The 26,427-nt window shown below is 42.4% G+C and overlaps 1 protein-coding gene across 4 annotated transcripts in view; it reads right to left on the reverse strand.

The window, feature by feature from the left end:
* Positions 1–26,427, reverse strand: part of tle2b (TLE family member 2, transcriptional corepressor b) — a 78,679-nt gene that overhangs the window by 15,154 nt on the left and 37,098 nt on the right. For 2 of the 4 annotated variants that reach the window (XM_085266081.1, XM_085266079.1), the window contains exons 5-10: positions 13,215–13,277; positions 10,477–10,551; positions 7,251–7,431; positions 5,913–5,929; positions 3,658–3,798; positions 739–792 (exon numbers count right to left, since the gene is read on the reverse strand). In XM_085266081.1, the coding sequence (XP_085122207.1) occupies positions 739–792; positions 3,658–3,798; positions 5,913–5,929; positions 7,251–7,431; positions 10,477–10,551; positions 13,215–13,277 (531 nt within the window). Of the gene's footprint in view, positions 1–738; positions 793–3,657; positions 3,799–5,912; positions 5,930–6,117; positions 6,244–7,250; positions 7,432–10,476; positions 10,552–13,214; positions 13,278–26,427 lie in introns of those variants that run through there. The other 2 variants (XM_085266080.1, XM_085266082.1) reach the window with 2 other exon arrangements.

Below are 26,427 nucleotides of genomic sequence, written 5' to 3' on the forward strand. Positions count from 1 at the left end.
TGATAGGTCACTCACAAATTAGACTGAACTTCTATTAATAAGAAACCAGTGGTCTTTCAGAGTTTGGTCGTTGTGTGCGCTCTACCAGTTTTGACTGGCAAGAAAGTGAAGAAAAAATTCTGTAAATCCCGTATAATGAACTGTCATCCACCACCATGCATTCATTAATATTACCAATTAAAGATATTTTCTTCATTACTGTGATTCTGGCTCTTTTGACTGCTAACTTGTGAAAGAGATTTCGGACTCTAGCCGCTAAATTCAGAAGCCAGCCGCTAACTTTTGCTGTTTGCCATTTGGTAATGAGCAGGTCTTATGTTTTATTCAGTAGGAACCAAAATGAGTGATAGAGGCCATAAACTGAGAAGCAATGTGTTTGCCAAAGTCCCGGCAGAGAGCCGTTTTCCCCACAGACAATAAATCTTTCTGCGACCACAGCTATTGCCCCCTGGTGGCCTTTAAAGATAATGCAGCTCTATCTGGCTTCTATATTGACACACAGAATCTATATCCATCTTATATACAGCCTATGAAGATGAACATGAAGGGAAAAAAAATTAGCAGACAATTTTCTAAAAAGCTCCACAGAGTGGAGGTGGAAAAGCAGAGTCAAGTGACAATTCTCTGTGGATTCATCACTACAAGCGACCTCTTTTACATATATGCGTTCATGAAAACCTGCTGATAACAGCCACATCAAGGTGCTGTCAAAATCATTTAGAAAGACTGGCGTCTCACCTCATTGGAGACATCCACTACAAGATTGTCTTCGCTCTTGTCTCCATCGCTGTCCTGAGGAGCAAAGAAGATAGAAGAAAGGGGAAAACATGATTTTTCAAGATCCATTAAGATAAAACAGCTTTTTTTCCCTCCTCAGTCACCAGCACAGAGATACAATATGCTGCGTGTGTACATGGAGAAGTTAAATAATAAAGACACACAAGTGCGCACACAGATCGATATATCAATATCACTGGCTGCTCTTTGCTTCCTTTCGATCTCTGTCCACCGTCCATGCAACATTTAACACAGAGATATTGTATATCATATATTCTCACCAAACATCCCCCTGTACAAAGATTTTTTGATCTCAGTCATACGCACACACACACACAGCCCATTTTCCCCCTCTTCGTCTAGCCATCTCTCCATCTCTCTCTCCTTTTTTTTTCTGGGGTGAGAACGATGGCACTTAGTCACCATGGCAACAGCGCTTTGATGTGATCATGGCCTGATATTCCTATTGACATCAGTGTGGAGTGACATCAGTGCCTTATTATGCAGAGCCAAAACAGGACAATGTCTACAACCTCCTTCCTGGAACAAAAACCAAAAACACACACACAAAAAAAACAGCAAGAGATGAAACGAGAGAGAGAGTGTGGAAATGATGGTGAGGAGCAGAGATGGGCAGTAACGCGTTACTTGTAACGCGTTACTGTAATCTGATTACTTTTTTCAAGTAACGAGTAAAGTAAGGGATTACTATTGCAAAATCGGTAATTAGATTACCGTTACTTTCCCGTAGGAACGCTGCGTTACTGCGTTACTAAAACCGTGATTTTTTTTGCGAGAATGTCTCATGACAGTGACGTAAGCAAGTGCGACGTTGGTGACAGCAGCTGTGTGCAGATCAACAATGGATAATATATCGAGTGGGGAGAGAGTATGAGCGTGCAGCGTTTAAAGTGTGGAAGTACTGACCTTACTTTGAGTTTGATTCCATAAAAAGTGACAAAAACATTAGCGTCCATCGTGCGTGGGAAGAAAACTTCTTTTTACAGCGAAAAAAACCCTAAACTTCCGAGCAAGCACCGAGTAGCTACGACGTGATGGGAAACTCACAGAGACACTCGCGCGGATTCTTCAACTGACCGCAGCACACCTGCACCAGGGTAACCCTCCGCCTACCCTGCTCCTGCTTTACAGGTGAAAATAGAGCAAAAGGACCGCTGAGTCTTTGACTTTATTTATTTTCTGCTGTGTTTTACTTGCATCTGTTTGAAAGAGTGAGTGAAAACACAAAAAATATTTTATTTTATGTGCTGGAATGTGCAGAAAATAGGTTTAAATGTTAAACTAATTTATTCAAGTCAGAGAATGTTGCATATAATTAAATGTTTTGCTTGATGCATAAAGTTAAAAGATTAAAACTGATAAAACAAGTTTTAAAAAGAGACTTTTCCATTTGATTACATTTTGTATGATGGATTATGCAGAAAAAGTAGAATTGGGCTGAAAGATCTATCACTTTATCACCTCTTCAGGTTGTAAATCGTGTTTTTAAAAAGTAACTAAGTAACTAATTACTTTTGAAAATAAGTAATCAGTAAAGTAACGGGATTACTTTTGGGGGGAGTAATCAGTAATTAGTTACTGATTACTTTTTTCAAGTAACTTGACCAACACTGGTGAGGAGGGACGAGAAAAAAGTTCAAGGGGGGAAAAAAAGGGCAGAAAATAATACAGATGGAATAAAAATGAAAAGGAAACAAGAAGTAGAGCGTGGAGCGTGAGCGAAAAAGCAAGAGGAACTGAGAAACAGCGGTAAAGAGACAGAGAAAGATATAGAATAGGAAAAGGCAAACAGAGAGAAATGGGAGGCGTAATTCGGCTCGACAGACGGAAAGAGAGGAAAAACATTCAGAAAGTGGAAGCTCTCTATGCTTGTTCTCTTTCTGAACTAATGGGAAGATTTGGACTGTTGCTGCTGATGCCAAACTGACTTAGCTGGAGGCCGTCTTGCACAGACAGACTCCCGGTGTCAATCAATCCTCCAGACTGCAAACACACAGCCATCTAATTCATTACAGCTATCTGCCTTGGCCATCTCTCTTCTGGCATTACATCGCCTCTGGCTGCTTGCTCTTCCCCACTGGACCCATCCAAACCAAACACGACTCTAATTGGCCACGGGCCCCCGACCCCCGGGTGGCCCGTAATGTCATAGGCAATGTCATACAGACACACACAACCACACATCAGACAGACATCTTTGGTTGATATAAAGAACAAAAGTTGTTAGTTTACATGTAACTTTTATGATTCCTCCCGTTGGTTGTTACCTCCGCTGCTGCATTTTATTTTTCTCAGTGGCATCGTTTCAGGCTCAGATTATAAGCACAAAGTCACATAACACACTTCCTGTCACCAAGGTTGAAAATTCCCACTGCAACATGCTTGGATTGGGTCCGAGATTGTGTCCACACCGTGTCCAACTCCAGGCCTCGAGGGCCGGTGTCCCGCAGGTTTAAGATACCACCCTGGGTCAACACGCCTGAATCAAATAATTCGTTCATTACCAGGCATCTGGAGAACTTCAAGACATGTTGAGGAGGTAATTTAAGCATTTAAATCAGCTGTGTTGCTGGACACTGGCTCTTGAGGCCTGGAGTTGGACACCCCTGGTGTAGGACATCTGAATCTGGGTCACTGCAATTTTTTTTAAGAACATCAAGACTATATATACATTTTTTTTTAATTTTATGTCGATATGCTTTTTGTGAAGAAATTCTGAAAGAATGGAAAAGAATCCTCCCAAAAAACACTTGGATCCAGTTCTGTATCTGATCTGAGATTCACCACCTACGCAGCCCCCTCAGTCCTTCACTACTGAACCAACCCTTAATAACATTGGTGAAGGTAACAAACACATACGTAGGAATGTGGCGGGAGAGACTCTTTGTCGTCACAGCGCCTTCTCTTGGCCTCAGCTCCTCCCTGCGAGGAGGCGTAACCTCCTGATGGGCCTTGACGCTCTTCATTTGGCTGGCTGTCTGTGGATGACACCGACTTACTCTGGGGGAAAAGAAAAGACAGGAACACAATCAAAAGTATGAACGCGTGAACACGACCTCACAGCAAAAGCACAGGTAACGACCGCCCAGGGCATGACACGCAGATTCACGTCACACTTGCAAATGATCAAACACAGCAAAGTAAACACACACAGAAAAACACAAGCACAGGTTAAGACACGGTCATAGCGGCGCACAGGCCAGCCTATAAAGCTAATTACTGCTCTCCCTCGACACAGCAGTCTTCGTGTAAAATATGAGTCTCATTATTGGCCAATAAAGCTGTGCAGGTATATTTACAAGCCTTTCCTGGTGCTCAGCACTCTGAAAATCCGATCAAAGCATTGTGTTGTTTTAGGACTGGGGCAAGGGCCGGAGGTTCGGCGAGGGCCACTTGTCATTCTCTGTCCCCCCGTGGGGAGGACAAGAACAGCGAGGGTTTAACACACGAGTGAGTCACACAGGAAGGAGCCCACGGGAACGGCAGGAAGGAGCACAACACACGAGAGAAGAGGCTGCACAATGGACCTCAGTGCAGCTCCGCAAATTTCCCTCGTGTCATTCTTTTCCGCCTTTTTTCTCCTCTTCTGTTCACTTCCTCTCGCTGTCCCCCCCCTCCATTTCAAATTCAAACTTGTTTTTGCCAGCGTGGGGCTCTCTGATAAATGTCAATTGATATGCATCCTCCTCCTCCTCCCTTTCTTCCCCAAATGCGGTAATGCTTGGCTAAGTTCAGCAGAAACCTCCGCTCATGAGAGAAATATTTTCTTGGTGCTTAACAATCGGCATTGTGCTCGCAGTTAAATTATGCTAAGGTTTTCACTGCAGAAAGAGCGAGGGAAAGTAAAGTCAGCAGCGGCCCTAAATCATTTTTATTTCACAATAAAGCTAGAACAAAGACTTGTTGGTATTTTTAACAACACCCCACCGCTGCCAGCACATTCTCCCCTCCACCCAGTTTCAAGTTTCTTCTCTTTAGTTTCTTTTTCAGTTTTCATACAAATAATTTTGCTGCTTCTGATGGAAAAACTCTAACAGGTCAGTGCTGTAGTGAAATGTCACCTTAAAGAAAAGACAGCTACTGTAATGTCATCTGTGTCACTTTGGTTTATTCTTATTGTGCCCAATGAAACTCAGAATAAGTTACTGTACATGTAAAAACTGTCAAACAACCACAAACCCGAACAAACTAACTAACCCAAACTTCTTATATTTTTTGTTTCATGTCGAATAATCTTCTGGCATCTGGTTCATTTTATCTCAAAGTTTTTGAAACATGTTGCGTCCACCATGCATCCACTCATGTTTCCTATGTTCTGCTGTTAATAAAACATCTTTTTCAGATTTGGACATCAACACATTCTGTTTTTATTTCCATTCTGCACAACAGCCCAACTTTTTTTGGAACCGGGCTGGTAAACTGATCATTTTTGCTCTTAGAGCAACATGTGTTCAAACATTACATTACTTCCTGCAGGCTAGAAACTCCATAAGCCTTTGAACTGTTCATCCATTCATGGTGAACAGCATTTTGATTTTCTGGTGCAGCGATTTCACTTCATGGTGACGACGGCACTTTTGCACATTAGGTTTAATATTAACTAAGGATAGTTTCGACTCTGAAGCATCTAATCGCTGTTGGATCTGCTGTTCAGGAATATTTGGCGATTCACGGCCACTATTTAGCGGTTTTACTTGCATTTCTTATTTTGGGGTATTTTGGGCAGCATTTAACATTAACTCAGATATAATCCTTCCTCATGTTCTGTATATGTTGTAGATTACCCGAATATTTGTGGCGCTGATAAAGAAACAGTCCATTAACTCCGTTCGTAGGCTCCTCCAGATAACGGTCGAATGCAGCGAGCTCAGACGTTAGTATAATGTGGAAAACCTTGAGAAGCTCAAGGTTGATGGTGATGAGCTGCTATTGTGCCGGTGTTGAGCAGTGCTACTCCTGGCTGAGCTCCAGCAAAACACTGCCTTTTTTAGAGGCCACTTTGCGGCGCGTCTCCATTTCTCTCAGTTTATCACTGTCACACACGCGCGTGCACACGGTGAAACGTGGGCGTACAAAACACTTACATCAAGGTACACACATGCAACACTACTCACCCTGCTGGGCGCTCCCTCTGGGTTGGGGCAGAGAAAGGGAAGGAAAGAAAACCGAGCAGAGAAAAAGAAGAGAGCGATGAAGAAGGGAAAATGGGGAGAAGAGAGAAAGTTTGACGTCAGTGCCGATAACAACAACAACAGTCCCCAGTCAGCCAAGGTTAGGCTGAACTACGACGACTTCTGTCTAATAAAGATACAAACCCACTATTGTGCCCGACTCCAGCCTCCTCTATCCTCTCTATCTTTCCCTCTCTCTCTTCTCCAAGCAGACAAAGCTCGCTGTCTTCCCCTGCTGCCATCAACGCTCACCATCTTTTCCCTCATTCTTCGTCTCATATGTAAGAACAGAAACACACACAGCTGCAGACATGCATAAGCTCTTACACAGATGCTTAACGTGACAATACGAACACAGTGATCTCTTTATCTTTCCCCTGTTTCTGTTCTCACCGATTCCTTCCATTTTTCTTTCTAGCTCTCAGTTTATTCATGAGAAAGTCTCTCTTGGCTCGCTGCCGGAAAAACTGCACAAAGATAAGATATTCTATCGGGGTGAAAGGAAGTTCATAGGGAGAGAGCGTTTCTCCTGCATTTACAGAAAGGCCATGAATACATCTGGTCATGGTAAGACAGCAATCGAAACAGGAAAGTTCAAACTGAGTCCAAAAGGTGAGTTCCTGGACAAATTACAAAGCAGCTGCCTGTCAGAGATGATGTATAGTGCTGCTTTGCATTTTTGACTACATTTTGTGTGGTTAAAAATGATAAAAAATGATCTTTTTCTTATTCTGCAGCTGTCACGAGTTACTATCCGCCGATTCTAGGATGACAAATGAAGCCAATTAAAGACAAAAATCAGAAATGCAAATGTTGGAAAACAGACACATTTTAGGAAGCAAAAAATCATCTCTGCGCGTTTGACATTCGATAGGTGCACGCGCCGTTTCCCTCAGCCTCACATGTACAGAACTAGCTAACCAAATCTGCTCAAAATGTTCAATACTGTCATTGATTTCATCATCGATCAAGCACTTTGTGTAAACCTGAAACAAAAACAAGTACACTGATTCTCACTGTGGAACAACCGTGGTACACTTCAGGGCTGGAGGGATTTTTAGGGGTAAAAACGTCCACATTAAGAAACAAGATGTTCTGATGAGTGTGAGTGCAAGTAAAGGCAGCCGGTTTCAATAGTAGAAAAGACTAACGCTGCTCAAAGTCACAGTCTTTTATTCTAGCTGCTCACTCAGAATATCCTCATGACAAATACTCTACCAAAACACATAATCCTGATTTTACAGTCAAAACTGAGAACGAAGAGGATAAACGCTTCTTTACCTCTGAGATGTTCAGGGTCCAGGTGGTTGCGCTCATCTTTGGAGGCAAGGTGGGCTGAGACCCCCAAAGCCCCCGTCAGTGCCAGCAGTCCTGAGCCCCCTGCGCCCAGGGACAGCCCTGATGGGTGTGGCGTCAGGGGGATGCCAGGGGCGTGGTGAGACAGGTGCTGGAGCTGCTGCTGCTGTGGCCACAGGGAAAGAAAGTAGCGGGGAGGTAAGGAGTAAGGGGAGGGAGGGTGAGATACAAGGGAGTGTGTGGTTAGAAAAGACAAGGTAAAGAAGAAAAGGGAATGAAAAACGGGAGAAGTGAAGTGAGGGGGAAGGCAGTGTTGTGGTTGGAAAAAGAATTGAGGAAAAACATGAGAAAGGGAGAAGGCGAATTAAATAAAACACACATGGAGAGCCAAACGGTGAAGAAGGATGTTAAGATGAAAGTGGACAGGATGTGAAAGTGATTAGAGGATTAACAGGTGAAAGGATGGAGACCAAGGATGGGAAAGAGGACAAGGAAAGAAAGGCAGAATGAAATTGAATGATCATGATACACCCAGGAAGCAAAGGCAGTTGAGAATGAAACCAAGAAGTGAATAGAAGAGTGAGATATCGAGGCAATGGGATTTATTATAAAGGAGAAGAAAAGGGTAGAAAAGGGGCCATGGGAAAACACAGGGAGGATTAAAGGGAAGGATGAAAATGTTTGAGTCACAGAGCAAATGATGAGGAGAAACAGAAGGAAATAACATAGGAAGCAATGAAAAGTGAAGGAGAATTACATGAACAGGGGAAAGAGTAAATGAGTGCAGGAAGAAAGGGAAGGCAAGTGTGCAGCAGGGAGAATAAAAGGTAAGAGAAAAAAAATGATGGCAGAGAAGAAATGAGGACACGGCCGATGTAAGATGGAGAGAACGATAAAAGATTGTGGGGAAAATCCAGAAAGAAAATGACGAAGGCAAGAAAAAAAGAGAGATGGAGAAAAATGAGGAGAGAGAGAGGAGAGCAAAGGAGCAGCTACAGATAAAGAAAGGCTATTATCCTGAGGGGAGCATTATGATGTGTTTTTGTGTGCTGTTTTGTCAAGCCGGTGTATTAGACACACATACACACACAAAAGCACACACACCTTAGAGACAGCAGTGTTTGTAGTGCTGGGAGGAACAAAGGGCCTTAAGTAGACAGTAATGTGATCAGTGCTCTGACAAGCTGTGGAAAGCCCCATCTACTACAGCACTCAGGAGCATCACTGTGTCTCTCTGTGCGTACATATATATGTATATACAGACAAGCAGATCATATGCACAATATGAGCATTGGTAAAGTTCTTGAATTGATGATTCAGGCAACTCATTATTTAGTTGTGTCAAATCTTCAGATTAATAAACCATTCCTGTTCAATCTGACCTCTTCTACTCGCTGACCTTCCGCTCACATGATCAACATTTGCCAAATGGTCTCGCTGTGCATGTAGCTCTGCAAGTAAGATGGCAGCAATGAAAGCCTTTATGTTTTGGAAGTATCCACATTATTTTAAGTTTGTGGGTGAAAATGGCAGGAAGATCACAGGGAAATGCAAACTGTGCCCAGGTGTAAAGTGTCTGTCAGCTGCGAAAAGCTCCCCCCTTCAAATTTGAGGAAGCACCTGTGAGCTAAACATAGCTCCACAACAGTGGTGGAGAAGAGGAGGAGAACGATGCTGGCGCCACAGCTCCCACACGTTAACGGCGAGCGTTTAGTTTGGTTTAAGCTGCCGCTGCAATGAAAAATGATGAGGGCATCGCCGGTTAGATGCGACCAATATCATCTCACGGTGAAATGAGGAAACGTACATATATGTGCAATAGGGCTGCCACAAACAATTATTTTGATAGTCGACTAGTCACCAATTATTTTTGGGATTAGTCGACTAATCAGATCATGCATCCATTGGACGTAAAACTACAGCTTATTGCACCAGCATGCATCTGCTCTTATATAACTATCATTAGCTTACAGCTTTAAGTGTTTAAGGTCTGTGCTAACTAAAAATAAAGACAAGATGATAGTTTTGCATTGTTTGAGTGAAGTTTAATAAACTCCTTGCTATCTAAAATATAACAGGACAAACTATAACTTCAGCCAAATCGATTTACTCAGGAATAAATACACTTCTAAAAAAAGCCAAACAATAACATTTAAGTGACTTATGTATGTTTAACCTGAGTAGCGACAGACGGCGGTGGGTTTGAAAATGATTTGCCCAGAGTCCGGTGTTCTCACGGGCTCTAGTGAGCCTTGCCCCCGGCTAGCTATCGAGCTAGTGGGTAACAGACGTCTCTGAAAACGTCAGAGCGCTTTTCAAAATATGTGGTGTCTTGATAAACTGAGCAGATATTTAAGTTTTACACAGCTACATTCTCGCCTGAAAATATGTTAAACGTTTATTTTGTGACCCAGAAAGAATAATAAGAGTAATATTAAAACTAACTAGCTGCCGCCATTGTTGGAAACTGAGCTGGGCTGCGCTATGAATTCTGGGACAGAGCTACTTCTTCTTCTTTGGGGTTTAATGGCAACTGGCATCCTTGTACATGCAGTGCTGCCATCTTCTGTTTCAGTCCGTTATTACACTCTTAAATCCTGCTACTTATTCCTGAGTCTTTTGTGATCTTACAAAGCTTCAAACGGCGTGTCAACTATTAAATCAGTCATGACTAGTCGACTAATCGTGGCAGCCCTAATGTGCAGTGGGGCACATGCATACTCAGGACAATATAGCCAAATGTGCAAGGGCATGCTTTTGGTGATGCAAAAATACTCTGATAAGTCTAATAAGTTAGTATTCAAAGTATTGTGAATCAACTTTTTGGGTGACCACCTGATGTTTCTCAAGAGGAAGCAAACAGCAGGATCACTGCAAAAGAAAAGAATGACTGTGTTGCAGTGGAGTCCAAGTCCAGACCTCAACCTGATCGAAATGCTGATACGGGACCTTAAGAGAGCTGTGCATAAACAGATGCCCGCAAATCTCAATGAGGTGAAGTGAAGTTGTAAAGAAGGGGGGGCAAAACTTCTCCATAAGGATGTGAGAGAAATGGAAAGTTATTGCTGTTAAAGGTGGTTCTGCAAGCTACTGAATCATTTTCACAGGACTGCTCATCACAGACGTTTGTATTTATAGACATTAAGAATGAATAATAATTTAATTCCCATCATTCTTAGTTCCTCTGTGTTGATGAATCAAGGTGACTCACCCCGATGATGGCGTTGAGTTCAGCCATAGTGACCTGCTTGGCCCTCTCCACAGCTTGGACCACCTGTTGCTGGTGCTACACATACACATAAAGGGAGAAAGTGAAAGAAAGACATATTACAGTGCATAATCATCCACGGTGTGTACTGGGATATATACTGTAAGCATAATGTGATGTAGAGTATATTGCATGTACACTCAGTAATGACACAACGGGGACTTTTACATTAAACAAGCTAGAGAAACGCTGCTGCCTCCATCCAAAGCCGGTACAGGTAGTGCAAATAAGATGGTCTGGATGGGGCAACCATGCATTCACACAACACAAACATTGAGAGAACGTCACAAAAAAACGGAAGCGCACACACTGTAGCCAGACACGTACAGATACGTGCGCATTCACACACACCGAGAGCAAGGCTAACGAAAACCTCAGCTCTGTTTGAACAAAATCCCAATGTAATCAGTCGCACAAACTCAAACATACATGTGTGTGCCGCTGTTGCACACCTACACACAGAATACACACAGTGTCAATATTGATCAAACTGACAAAGCTGTGACCTTGCTGTCTCCAGGTAGCGCACTCAGTGTACACTCACACTTGGAGACAAAAAAAAGGAGGGTGTCTGCAGGTTTGTATTTACACAATGTACACATGCACAAAAAACCCTCCATGCACACACAAATGTACAGTAAAAATCACACTGACGCAGTAGAATTAAACTATAAAAATGGTTTCCTCTCATTTAATCTGTTTTGTTGTCTCGCCCAAAGTCAGAGCAACAATGTAACAATATATCATCAATAATTCTGCTCCTCTAAGCACATACAAATTAAATTACGGCTTTAAGGAGCAATTAATGAAGCAAAACACTCGTGCAGGAATGGTGATAATGTTTCTGAATGATAAGAGGCCCTGAAGCTCTTAAAAAAAGTATGTATTTAACTTAGAGTAGTCAGAGAGCTTACTTCATGATGTGCTGTATAGCTGCGTCTATGCTAAAGACTTCTGCTTTGTCTCCAGTTACACTGAAAGTTGTGAGATTTATTATGTTATCAGCGCCATTCGCTATTGGATAGTTCATTAGTAAATAACCCCAGAAACACATACAATGCATATGACTGTAATACCTTGTTTTCACCATGGGGCATTACATTAAATAATAATAATAATAGTAGCAAATATTAGCTGACTGTAACATGACATGGTGGCCCCTTCAAGTCAGAAATGTAGGTATCAATCACATCTGCTACACTAACTGTGAAATTGTTATTGTTATATATTATTGTTGGTTTGATTTATTTATCTTAAAAATTAGCCAGTTGTTGTGTTCGCCTAACAGAGCCAGATCAATAATTTGTTGGAGACCGTTTTTAATAATGCCGCCTCTGTGCACCGCCGCATTGGATTTAAAATCAAACACTCAAGACATGATTGAAGTGCAGGCTTTCAGCTTTAATTCAAGTCGTTAAAAAAGAAAGAAATATTCAACTGTTTAGTATTTACTGATATTTTTATACACAGTTCCACATTTTCAGAAGCAAAAAGTCTAGAACCCATGAACATCAATGGTGTGTTTCCTACCTCAGGATGCTCAACTAGACTTTTACTGCAGCTGCTTTTAGTTGCTTCTTGTTTGTCGGTTCTTTGCCTTAAGATTTGTATTAAATACCTGAAAAGCGTGGTCTATTGGTTTGAGAACAAGTGAATCACTTTTTGCCTTTAAAAAGTACCCATTTTCTTTTCATTGATAAACTCTTGGGTTGTTTTTTCAGTCTGCTTTGGTTCATTTTCCATTCACATCATCAGTAAACACTACTGACATGGTTCTACTGGCAGCCGTAACATTGCCTCCAACTTTTCTCACAGATTTGCTGTTAAAAAAGCTGAGCTGGTCAGTGGAGTCCTTATTTTTAAGAATAAACCAAATTGTAGATTTGGCCACTCGTAAAGTTTTTGCTTTCTCTCGGTTTATTTTGCTTTTTCAGCCCGATGGTGGAATTATTCACTGGCAAAATTACAGTGAAAATAAAGTGAAATACAAATGCAACACTGTCCAGTTGACATTAAGCCTGAAACTGTGGGACTCAGAGGCAACACTAAATGTTTTTATCCAACAAATTATGGATCTAACTGTATATAATACAGAATTCTGTCCAAGTGACAACATTCCACTGAAAGTTAACGTTCCATTATCAATATGCTTACTTTAAAATGTAAAGGATTTGGATGAATTAACATCTGTGTAGCAAATCAGGATTAGTATTTAAATTCTTCAACTGTTAAATGTCCTGTATGCCAGCGGTCCCCAACCCTCGGGCCTCGGTCCGTGAGTCGTTTGGTACCGGGCCGCGAGAGTTGCGGCTCAGGTGTGAAATGTATGGTTTTCAGGGGTTTTATCGGTTTTCAGCATTATTTTGTTATCGTTTTTATCGTTAACTCGGTTTTCCTGGGTCTTTTCACGTGTGTTATGAATAAATCTTCTTTTTTTCGGTACCGGTACTAGTTTTATTTTGTTGTATTTATCTGCGACACCTTAAAGGCCGGTCCGTAAAATATTGTCGGGCATAAACTGGTCCGTGGTGCAAAAAAAGTTGGGGACCGCTGCTGTATCCAGTATATGATTTCTGATATTCTGTGAGGAAGTGTCTGAGGTATGAGTGGTTTTCTCCCCTTTTTTGTGCCAGCATGTTGCTTGTGCATGTGTAAATGTCTCTGGCTGTAGTAACACTTACCTCTTGAGAGAGGAAAGGGATGATCTGAGCACAGATGGCACTGAGACGCTTGACAATCTCCGCCTGTGATGGAAAGAGAGAGAAATGAGAGTGAGAGACAGAAGGAGAGAGTAGTAGGGGATATATAATCATGTTGCATATTGCAGGATCATAAGTACACAATGAGCACAGAGCATATGATACACCTCTACAGCACATTAAGCCTTTGTTGCATTTAAACACCTTCTTAATGAGCAAGAAGTTCTGTCAGTGACATTTCTGTGAGACTGAGAGAAGAAACATGTGGGGGATTGTGTGAGCGAACAGCAGAGGTGGTGGGATGGAGGCAGCATTAGAGCTACGCTCATCATTTGGGTCTTTTAGCACCTTCACACTAGTTTCACTCAGCTTGTCCTCACGATCCAACAATAAACATACGAACATTCACAGAGAGCCGAAAACCTCAGAAAATTCCTCCCGAGCTCTCCACCTGTCTCAGCCGGCTATTTCATGTTATTATGTTTGTCCATTTCCGAAAACTGTGAAAATTCACGAAAATGCTTTTTCTTGGTCCCCTTATCCTCCATCCATCCATTCACACCAGCAGCAATAGTGCCCTTCCTAAGAAAACTGCTGCCCACACACACACACACACACACACACACTCTACACCAGTGCACACAAACACACAGAAACAAAAGCACACTCCCTCTCAGCCTTGCACACAAACACACACACGCACAGTGAACCTCTGCGGTGTGTCTAATTCTATCTGTCTGAGTGCCCTCAGCCTCATTTTGTTCTCTTCTTCACTCAGCCGTTCTCTCTTTTTCTACAACAGCTCTCACACTGAGCCATTATTACCCTATTCATCCTCTTCCTCCCATCCCTCTCCCCCTCTCTCTTCCTCTCTCATCTCCCTCCCCTCAGTTGCTCTCTTTGTCTATTTCCCCATCTTTCTATTTTTCTATATTATTTCCTCTCTTTTATAATCTGTCGGCCCTCTTTTTCCCTCAGCTGCTCTTATTCTTCCTCTATAACATCAGTCGCTCTCATGTTTTCGGTGATTTTTCTCCAACAGTCTTATTTTTCCCCCCTTTTTCCTCCATCTGCCCGTCCTGCTTTCAGTCTCTCTTTCTCTCTGCATCACTTCATCCTCACTAACACATGTTGCTGGCACTTAGAGGCGTTGAAGAGGAATAGATAAAAGACAGCAGACGTGGCAATGGAGGGCAGCGCAGGACTGACGGGGCTGTGTATGCCATCATACAAAGGCTCTCAGAGACACGCACCATTCAACCAGCCTTTCGGTTACTCTCAACGAGGCTTCGTAAACAATTAGCACCAGACACCCGGCTCAGTTCCAAGGACAGACACAGCTTCATGCGTGTGTAAACCTATGCATTCATGTGTAGATGACTGTGCCTCAGCTCCTTTGGTGTATTTCTATAAAGCATGCGTGTCTGTATGTATGTGAGGACCACAAAGAGTTAGAAAGAAGAACTTGGCAAACCTGAATATATTTTTTATAACTGGAAGTAGATTATCCGCCTGCTGCCAATGTGAAACTTTTACTACATTAAACTCAAGGGAGTCGTTCTTCTGTATTCAAGTGGTATCTGTCCTTCTGAAACCTTGGTCAGTCTGCTTGACTATACTTTAGCCTGTTGCTCGTTCAATCTGTCCAACTAGATCGCAGATGGAAATAAATCAAAGCACTCGTAATAGAAGCAGGGAAATAGAAGCAGGGATATATTGAAACATGAGCATTTGTACAGTTCTGCCAATCTTTGCTTCTTTAACACAGCCTGAACTCTCTTAGTCAAGCTTTCTTGTAATTTCTTTAGGTAGTCGTCAGCAATAGCTTCTTAAAGGTCATTCAAAGCTCTTCCTTGGATGTTGGCTGCTTTTTATTCCATTTGCTGTAAAGATGATCCCACACTGCTTCGGGTCTGCGCTCGAGGAAGGCCAGCCTATAACCGTTTGTGTTCCACTGTGTTTTTTTCTATCCAAGTATGCTTTTACAGCATTTGCATTGTCTGTGGGACTATTGTTGTACTTCTTTCCTGATAATGTTAAAAAAAGAAATTTCAAATTGCTGAGATGTGCCATGTTTTCAGCTAATAGCTCTTTGGGAATCACCTTGTTGGTGTAAAAATATCATTTATGCCAGTCAAACATGGCATTTAGATTCAACTAAAGAAATGGGAAAAAATGATGTGTTGTGCTAGTAACAAAGAGACTAGAGACAGAATTTAAAGTGGTTCATCCCTGGAGTTAGGTGACTTTTTTACGCTTGAATAATTCACGGGTCAGTGTTAAGAAAACATTTCCTTGAACATAGTCCGGTACAAGGACTCTTCCTCAATTTCGGGAGTGAAAATGAGAGAAAAAAAGCAGCAAATGTCAAAAGAAAAATCTTGAAAGACTTTCAGATGGCCTGAAGAACTATTCCTCAAGGCCTCAGTAAAACATTAGAAGAAAGTCTGGCTGCTTGGAAGCAAAATGTAAAGCAATAATGGGTGGCTCAAGACTGTTGCACAGTACCGTATATCTGTTGTTGCTCTGAGTTGACACGAACAGCTTTAGAAATAGGAAACAAGTTCTTATGAATTAAAAAAGATCACACTCTGGGAACAGTTTGATCCACAAATTGCTCTAAGTGGACACATGTTTGAGGATTAACTGTCATTTTGTAATTTGTGAGATGGTTCACAACCACTTCTCACTGAGTTTTTGCTAATTATGCAGGGTATAGTTCAGTACACTTCAGTGTTCAATGTTCTCCTCCATTAATTATCTTTGCAACTATGCCAGATTGCCGCTTATCATGCAACAGGTTGTGCTCAGCCATCAGATCAATTCAGATGACCTGGTTCAGTTTGGCCAGTAGGAAACCGATCTGACAGTACTGATGTTTAACCATATGTCCGATAACCAAATATAATCTGAAGGGACTGACCTGAACATGGTTGGTCTATGAAGCCACTCTTATTTACTGTCCCCATAACTTTGATCTTACGACATACAAACAAACTTTACTGGAAAGATAAAAAACAAAAGTTAAAGAGAAGATCATAAACAAACAAACTCCACGTTATGCCTGAGAGACAGTAGGTATTATAAGCACAAGATACCAATAACTGATGGGTTTTACAACTGGACGAAAGCGAGCTTGCTGAAGCAGCCTGAGCCGGGCCGGGTCTCAGAAACAACACAGCACACTGTCGTTCCACTGTCCAACCGAAGCACAGCCACCGGGGAGGACTGGCAAAGACTGGCTGGATGGAGGGATGAATGGATGGATAGATACAAAGGAAAGCAAGGGACTGGTCAATAAACACCTGAGGGCAGATACCCTGCCAGCTGGCATGGAGTCAGACAGTGAGACAGAGAAAAAAGCTTCAGATGAAACAGAGAGAAAATATAGGTGAGGGAATAGCTTTTCAATCACAAGGGCAAAAATCTACCAAAACAGTCTCCAGAATAAACAGACTGACAGAGGAAGGGAAATTGAAAGAAATGAAGACAAGGAAGAAGAAGGAATGCTGGGACAAAGACAGTCTGTTCCTGAGGACTGTTCGAGCCACAGGCATAAAAACACACATGCTCCATGTATGACGGTGTCTTCATGTAACAGACAAGCTCACTCAGTAGAAGCACACCTAGGCTTTTCATCGCTGACAGGATGCAATCCTCTCAAATCTAAAACAACTATGCAATTACCAGGCTTATGCAGGTATATTCCGCATCGATTATATACCACATATTGTAAAATACATAAATATCTACGTGAAACCACTAAAAAAAAATGTCAGTACCCTAGACACAGCACACTGTACTAAGTCACATCAAAGACTGTCAGAAACATGACATCCAGCATGATGATATCTCTGCAATTCAGCAGAAGTGAAGAGTTTAGTCTATAAAAAGACAGATGTGTTGAGCTGATGTTTCTCTTTAAAGTGGTCAGCAGCACATGATTTGACATCATGATTAAAAATCTGAATGCAAGTCAGACATACATGCCAATAAACTGTCCTTGACCCAACATTTTGGACCCACATTCAGCTGTCAGTCAGGAGGAACTCCAAAGACAGGCAGGAGGGACAGTTTCCACACCAGCATTCGGCTCAGTGGACCATAATGCAGAGGCAAGAGTGACGCTTTGAGTTAGAGGTGTAATTCTTAGAGTTTGACTGTAAAAAAAAAAACAACTCATTCTCCCGCACTTACTTTGCAATTGCTATCTGCTGCTCTCCGTCCACCCACATATTTAACCCACACGATAAACGCAACATGTTCCTGTCTGTTCTATGAAGGCTGTCAAAATGCATTCTGGAAAATGCTGAAAATGACTAACTGAAGTAGAAATAGTCCAGACAGGTGGGAAGATGAGGCTGTGCGTACTCTAAAAAGAAAATTATAACACTCACAAGATAAGCAACTGCAGAATGATGGCGTATCTGCCTATGCAATTTTCTTAAAAAAAAAAAAAGTGCAAGAGTTTGCTTTGCTCTGACAAAGCCAAAGTTTGTTTCGTAGGGAGGTTGTGTTACGCGTTACGTGTTACAATCTGCACGCAGCTGTTTGCTTAGAATGGCAAAGCATCTTGTGTTTTTTTCATCCTGTGTAGCTTCAACATATCGCCAGACAAAGCGACGAAGACTAAATGCAGAGAAACTCAAATGAAGGGCTAAACTGAAAGTCCCATTTCTCCGAGCACACACATTTTCACTTTTGACATTAAAGTAAACTTGAGCTGGAACAATGGGGAAGCCACTTCCCTGTGAAAGATCAGCATTCAATTTGGTCTCTCAGCATGACAGCGAGCAACACTGACCGCCTTCGTCTTGCCAATAAAGCTTGGTGAATTTGAATGTGATGAGCATGGGTTGAGATTGGCACGGGAAGAGGAAGATGGTGCCCAGTGTGCTCTGGCACTGCCAGCTGTGCCAGCCTCTGAGTCCCACTATGGCTGAGCAAGCCAGCTTTGTGTGTCTGTGTGTGTGCATAAGTGTGTGAGTGATACCCCTCTACTCGCTCTAATTGCTCCTAACAAAAATCTCTGCCACCTCTCTTAGCTCCTATTCCGTTTCTGTTCTTTGCTCCCCCTCTTGCTTGTTGCTGGAATAGTTACTGGTTGGAAAAAGGAAGAGTGGAGCACCGAAGGCAACGGGCAACTTCAAATTGAATGCATTCCACAGTGAGCGTGGCAGATGATGCTACTGAAAACAGAATATCCAGTCATTTTCACATCGATATAAAAGGTTTTACAAAACTGTTCTGTGGTGACAGAAAGAGTAATGAGCTTCTGACCTTCGTAATTTATACAAGTGGTGGCTCATAGTATTTGTAAATCACAATGAAAGCTCATCTTACTGCGTTCATGGCACTAAAGTTGTTCTAAAAGCATCGTATACATTTGTGCAAGTTTTTGCAAGCGTATGCGTTTTGCGAGTGGACTCATAATCATTCAAATACACTCTCTACTTCCAACACAAGATAACAGAAACCAGTAATTGATAAAGTAAAAGATCCAGTTTATTTAAAAAAAAGAGAAAATCCTCAAAATTTATAATATTATGTAATACTAAACACATTTTAATCATCATCGTTTGGCATCAGAGTATCGGACTCCGGTACTCGTCCGATACTCCGGTACTCTTCGGCCATTGCCCGCTTGATGAAGTCGATCAGTTCACGTATCTGGGCAGTGTGATAACACCGGACGGTGGCTCGGAGAAGGACATTGCCTGTCGGCTCGGAAAGGCAGCATCGGCCATGCGCAACTTGAAACCGGTTTGGAGATCGACCACCATCTCGATATCATCTAAAGTCCATTTGTTCAATACGATAGTTGTACCGATGGCTATCTATGCGAGTGAAACGTTGTCGACGGCAACAATTATCCGACGACTGAATGTTTTCCAACAGCACAGCCTCCGACGGATTCTCAAGATTTCGTATCGAGTTACCAACGAGCACACTGCCTCACGACTGCTAGCGGACATGGTATTGGAGCGACGATTCCATTTCGCCGGTCACGTTCTTCGCCAACATCGGAAACGATTACCGGAGATAGCCATGTTGTGGAGACCCGCCAAGGGGTCACGGAGCCACGGACGACCAAAACAGACATGGAGATGGTCATTCATTGAAGACCTGAAAGCGGTCGATCTTTCATGGGACGAGGCTGAAGATGTGGCTGCAAACCGAGCTCGTTGGCGATCCCTTGCCGCCCAATCCACCATCCAGCGCAGGAGGAACTAAGTCTAAGTTGGTATCATTACGAGCAGCAGTGTGGTGACTTTTGAGGGTTATGGTAAATATTTGTAGCCAATGACGTACTAATCACCCACTGATTGGGGTGGCAGACACATCGCTGTTCGGTGAGAACAACCATTCCCACTTCCTCCCTTTCAGTACCCCCCCACCTCCTCCCCATATTTCCTCTTTTTCTCCAAGCAATCAGCCTTCTTCTTTATCTATTCTGCTGGCTCATTTTTCCCCACTTCCACGGTGTCTCTCTTGCTCTCTCCCTCTGTTTTCCCTCGGTGCACTTGGCTCTGCTCTTTTGCTCTCTCTCTGCCCTTCTTCTTATTCTCTCTCATTTCTCTCCCCTTCTTGCTCCATCTCTCTGCCCTGTTTCTCTCTCCCAGAGTCTCCCTCTACCCTCCTATTTTCTCTCTCCTCTCTCTCTCCTCTGGGCAGCGTGCCAGCTCCTCTTCCCTGGCACCCAGCCAGCTCCTTTCCTCCACTTCGCCTCCTCCACCCTTCACTCCCTTCCTCTATCCCCCTTGCCTCTGATTGATGGCCCCACTATTCTGGAAGGAGAGGAAGGGAAACAGAGAAAGAAAGAGGGAGGGGGGCACCAAAACACACAGACACATACACCAAAACGACACACATACGAGCATGCACGCACCCTCGGAATTGTGCATATCGCAACTGAGCCCACAAGTACGCACACAAAAGCCACCGCGAGCATTTGTGCACGCACATACACACGGACCGAGCAACAAGAGCACACAGAAAACCAATCTAAACAGAACATAGGAGCACGCATACACAGAGCTGTGTGCAGAGCAAGCAGCCTCACAGCATGGGACCGACACCCGCACACTTGCTCCAGCACATACACACAGGCACAGATTCAACCTTCAGTGCAGAACCAATGCGAGATAGGCAGCGGAGCGGGCAGCAGAATCATTTAGAATAAAAAATACAGACAGACAGCTCACTTCGACTTTCTCATGAACACACGTATCCAATCATACATGGAGGTGCCACACAGTACGAAACATGTACTTGCAAAAACTTCACACAAAAGGCACATAGATAATTTCGAGACGCACAGATGCACGGTCCTTACACCCTCTATGCTTCTGAAATACACAAACACACAAACACACACACACACACACACACACACAAGCCTGTGACAATGAGATTCAAAATCTCTGCCTTGCAATTGTGGTTGAAATTTGATAGTTTTCTAGATCTTGCGCTCTCTGACTCCATTATACACTAAGCTATTAGTCATATTCACACTGTGCCAGCTCACCAGCTTGCATTGACAGACTGCATACGGCTTCAAACCCATGTCATCCACAATGCAATCAGACACAAAGTAGCCAGAGTAGCAAAGCTGGCTGCAGAGTATGCACGCATGAAAAGGCATTCAAAGACGTGCGCATCACACACACCGACACCTACATATACGCTAATGAATGTTGCTTTTATGTATCTCATTGTTGCCGGGTCTGTGAGATGCTGAAACATACGCTCTATGGTGTGGGACACAGTTTCTTAGATTTAGCCTTTTTATTTTTTCAGCATCTGCTTAACAGTCACTCTATACACGCACCAGCCACTTTATTAGGTATGCCTGTTCAGGTGCTTGTTAGCGCAACTCTTCAATCAGCCAAACTCATGGCAGCAACTCAGTGCATTTAGGATGGGGGAGAAAAGGTGACTTTTAAACATTGCATGGTTGTCGTTGACAGACAGACGTGTGTGAATATTTCAGAAACTGCTGATCTACTGTGATTTTTCTCCACAACTACGTCTAGGGTTTATGAAGAATGGCCAAAACTGAGAAACTACTCAATGAGAAGCAGTTCTTAACTGCCTTGTTGATGTCAGAGGTCAGAGAAGGCAACAGTAACTGAAAACACCACTTGTTACAACCAGCAGAAGAGCATCTCTGAACCGCCAACATGTCAAACCTTGAAGCAGATGGGCTACAGCAGCAGAAGACCACAGCAGGTATCACTTCAGACACCAAAGAGCAGGAACCTGAGGCTACGATTCACACAGGCTCACAAAAAATTGGACAACAGAAAATCAGAACAGTCTTGCCAAGACTTATGAGCTTGCCTATAGCGGTATTAGTCAGTATAACAACAATCACTTCACAGACAAACTTTGAATTCGTTTTGCTTGACTTTTCTACTTTACTTAAACTTTAGAGTCTAGCCGTGGTGCTGAAGGAAATCGAATTCAGTACAAAGACACAGCCATGCTTTACGCTAAATGTTTATATCAACATGCTAACGTGTTGATGTTTAGCAGTTTAACTTGACAGTACTTAAATTCTTCATCCTTTTATCAATTTGTCTAGTTGCACTTCTGAAGCAAATTTCTTTGCAATTCATTTAAAATCGGTTGAATCATTACCTCCAAAATAACAAATGTCAATCAATCAAAGTTTATTTCTATAGCACATTTAAAAAGGACCTGTGTTCATCAAAGTGCTTCACACAAGTGCCGGAACGCAGGTTACAACAAAAGATAACAAAAACAGTTATAGTTACAGTAACAGTTACAGTTATGTAGCACAAATGCAGACCGGGTGGAAGTCCGAACTAGATTAAACAAGTGAGTTTTTAAGCACAATTTAAATGATTGTATGGATTCGGATGTGTGAACATCAATAGTTCGGTTTGGGTGCGGCAATTGCAAAAGCTCAGTTCCCTCTAGTCTTTCGTCTGGGCCTTGGTTGCACTAAGAGCAGTTGGTTAGAGGATCTGTGCTCTCTTGGGGCGATACAAGTCGATGAGGTCAGTAAGGTAACTAGGCGCCAAGTTATTTAAAATTGTAAAAGTATACAAAAGGATTTTAAAATGTGAACTTCATGATGAGTGAAAGATAGTGGAACACAGAAATATCATACTTTTATTATTACTTTGGTATTTAAAATCAACGTCTCACTCATTGTGCTACAAGAATGTCTTTAAACAAAACAACGTGAAGCAAGAAACATGAAGCAAACACCAGAATATGTTATCTATAGTGAAAACTACAACTGTGTCTTCCGAATTTAGCCAGCTTATTTATTCCAGTTCAAGCACAGGTCGCTGGCACAACATACAGCCCTTTCAAATATATATGCACATGTCAAAACACACACAGACACACACACAGAATTATAGGCAATATAGTCTGTGAAGCAACCAGAGATCCTCTGCCAATGTGACAAAGCTATTACGCTAAAAGGCTAGCTCCCTGGGAATTTAATCACATGCTTTTATCTTTCAACTCATCTTTCTTTTTCTTTTTCACTGTGTTTCTTTTTCTCTCAACTTCTACTCTATCATTCCTAAAGGGCTATATCAAACTAGCCAGCTCTCGCTGTCTATGCTTCATTATTCACAAATGAGCTCTGCAACACATGTATACAAAAGCAAACACACACACGGTTTGAAGAGAGAGAGAGAGAGAGATAAGGAAAGAGAGTGTGAGACATCAAAGCTTTGCACATGCGCGCGCACACACACAGGGCACAGATGCTAACATGTTAAAAGAGGAGACTGCTTATACCACCACTATCAAAGAGAGTCCAAACACAGACGCGCGCACGCACACAGACACACAAACACACAAACAAAGTCATTTGACCTCTCCAAAGCTTGTTTCAGCTGACCCACATATCCAGCCTCATCTTAATCCAGCCCTTCAAATAAAACCACTTTAAATAAAAATCTAACCGCAACCATGGGATTATGCACTGACTGGGTGGTGAAAATGAAAGAAATCTGAGGCACAGGAGATTGAAAGAGTGAGACAGAAGAAGGGGAAAAAAGGAGGAAAAGAGAGGGAAGCCCAATCCTATTATGAACCAAAGCGCTGAGATGATATGAAGGCATCTCCTGCTCACACTCTCCCCCCTTTTTTTCTCCTTCTCGTTCACTCTTCCCTCTCCCCATTGAGATGAGGATTCAGGTCACAACTTCAGCCAAATATACCACACACACACACACACACACACACACGCATGTGTACAAACACATGCATAAAAAGGCCAGACAGCCCGGGCTAATTAGGCTGGAGGATGAGCGCATGCACACAATTTTTTACACGACGCAAGCAGATAAATATTCTCCCGTGTGATCTCTCTCTCCTGCTTGTACTCTCTCTTAATCTTCCTTAGTCCCCATTTCTGTTTTATTCATCTTCTCTGTTTATTTCTCTGCTCAGCCTCTTTCCTGTCTTTTTCTCAGGTTTTCCCACCACTACTCGGCTCGTTTTTTTATTCTTTCACTGCTGAGAAATATAAAATTGTTTACTTTATAACATAACCCGCCACATAAATGGGAGTACAAAAATGACTGGGAAACTCGCTGTTTTCTCTCACACAAAAGCGCGCCTACACACACACACGCTCGCACACACACACTCCCACACCCTCGGCCTCATATGTGTGGTGGTGAAATGAAAGGAGGGAACAGGAAGGAAGGACAGCCAGCTGCTTCATCTGTCCTCAGGAGTCCACAGGGGAAACAGTCTGGCTGCTGAGCATCCTGACTATCAAACACAGCCTCCTATAATATCCTGCCTGCTCTGTGCACCACACAATCTCTTTAACTAGAATCCTGAAACACTATGTAAAGGCTATATATATGTATGCATCGCTGATTCTTATAATATGCCATATATAGTGCGGGAATCTGGCATTCTTACCGACGCTGCTCTTTATTGAGGGGAAATGTGTGCTGAAATAACGTAGCGTCCCCTTCGTGCCGAGTATTTATTTCACTGAGTCTCATCCTGAAGTTCAGGAACCAAACTTCGGAAAGATGACTGGAAAGACGCTGGCCGTCGGTCTACTGTGTAATTTTTATATTTTAATAAGTATTTGAGGTTTTAGGTTTGGTTTCCCCAATTCCCAGCTACTAATTTTAAAGCTTTTATCTCACGCTGTTATTATCCTAAATGGCTTAAAATTAGTAACCAGCCAGGGGTTCACTCCAGCTCAAGGACACACTGACACCTTTCACTAATGGGATGCTCTCGCTCACCACTTGGCCACCTTTTCTGCCTCTTAGCCTGTAAAATTATTACAGAGGATATTTCAAAACATATCTGACAGTGGAGGAATTTAATGGCAGGGCCACTTATATGACAGGTATATAATGCAGATTTATTTTTACTTGCTTGTAACATGGTTGTAACATACATGTAGTCACGCAGAAAAGAGGAAGCACCTGTTTTATCCTATAGGATAAAACAGGTGCAAAACAGGTTTTATCCTATAGGATAAAACAGGTGCTTATTTGTTGCTAATAAACACTACTTAGTTAAACTGACCTCAATATTTAATGAGTTTGGTGCAGACGTCTTTTAAAACTGCTGTTAAAGGCTTGCAAACATCACACTGTAGGGTTACACTGCGTGTGAGTGTAACCAGAAAGCAAAATACAGGTATTTGTAAGAAAAAGACGAGTTGGTAAATGCATGTGTTCTGCCATGAAAGCAATGTATTGTATGCACCATTATAAAAATTCAGCTGTGACCCGGCTTTTAACTTCACACTTTCCTCCAATTTCCTGCTGTTTAATCCCTAATTAACTGCCCTTGCTGCCCAGTAGCCTTGTGTCGTAGCATCGCGTTCTATCAGGCTGTTTAAATGCAAACAAATAAGCAGTTTCAACCCCAGCTTCCCAGTGTGAATAATTTTTCAAACGTCAAACTGGTTAAAATTGTTGTCACGGCTCAGTGTTGATCCTTATGTAAAAATCACGGATTTCAATCAGCCGACCACGCAAGCTTGACTCATAAAGGCTGCTATTTGCTTCCTTAGGATATTGATTTCTAAATAAATCAGGCAGACATTTATACACACCTAAAAGCAGCGATCATTGTACATGCATAATCATAATGAATTAACGAGATCAAGTCTCCCAAATTGGAGTCAAAGGCAGGATTTTCCTGTTTCCAGTGATAAGATTGTGGAGTGACTGTTAGGGAGGAGAGCGGCTACATGATGCAACATAAGCTTAGGCCATGTGCGTTTCATCCACTCCTGCTTCCTTTCCAGGTATAATTTAGACACTAATGTGTGGAGTTTATTTTTGTTAGGAAGGAGGTGAAGATATAGAGGCAGTCTAAGGCTGAATCCTGGAAGTCATCTGAGCTTCTTTTTTTTTTTTGCGAGGCACTGTCAGATCCCGATCCAGTCATACAGAAACACTTACCCAGGCAGTTACTGAAATGCTGCCACAGCCCCTGCAGACCCCCTGGGTTTTCAAGGGGACAGAACCCCAGCAAAGAAGCAATAGAGCCTACTGCTGAAATCGCATATTACCACTGAAACTGTGAGGATGCACCGTTCAACGCTGTACTACAAAATAGAGGAAAGATACATGAATATGTTGTCATTTTCAACCCCCAAAATAGTCTCAGTTAGCCAGCTTATAGTGCAGAAGATGCAGTCTGTTTAGGAGGCGGGGCGTTTCTCTGCACCTAGCACCATCGACCACCTATGTAGGTATCACAGGTTTACTGGCATTTCAGTGATACACTCCTGTATACACCTCAGCATACCAGCACGCAAAGATTGATGTGCTTTATGTTCGAGTTGCACAGCTAATCTTTGTGCCACTTTACATTACAGCTTCTTCAACAATTAATGATCCGTCAAATAGACGGTTTCACTCACTGGTTGATTAGAATTCTGGTCTTTGCAGACATTTTGACTCAGCATAGCGGGGAAAGGACTGGTGAAATTAATGATGGCTGAGTTCCAGTAGGAGTTCCAGTAAGTCATTATAGTGACAATCACAGGAACTTCTCCAAGTGAACTGTTAAGACAAACATCTGCCGTGACTGGTTATGAGTAAGGGGAGAGAGGCAGGACAAAGACACACAAGACATTTTTACAGCTAATCTCAAAAGTAGAGAGGGCGTCTGTCTCCCGTTACTTACATCCCATCCTGTAAATCATATAAGA

The sequence above is a fragment of the Mchenga conophoros genome, linkage group LG23 (assembly GCF_057382185.1).
Source record: "Mchenga conophoros isolate Kocher_MC1m ecotype Shallow Benthic linkage group LG23, M_conophoros_male_GT1.1, whole genome shotgun sequence".
Taxonomy (NCBI): domain Eukaryota; kingdom Metazoa; phylum Chordata; class Actinopteri; order Cichliformes; family Cichlidae; genus Mchenga; species Mchenga conophoros.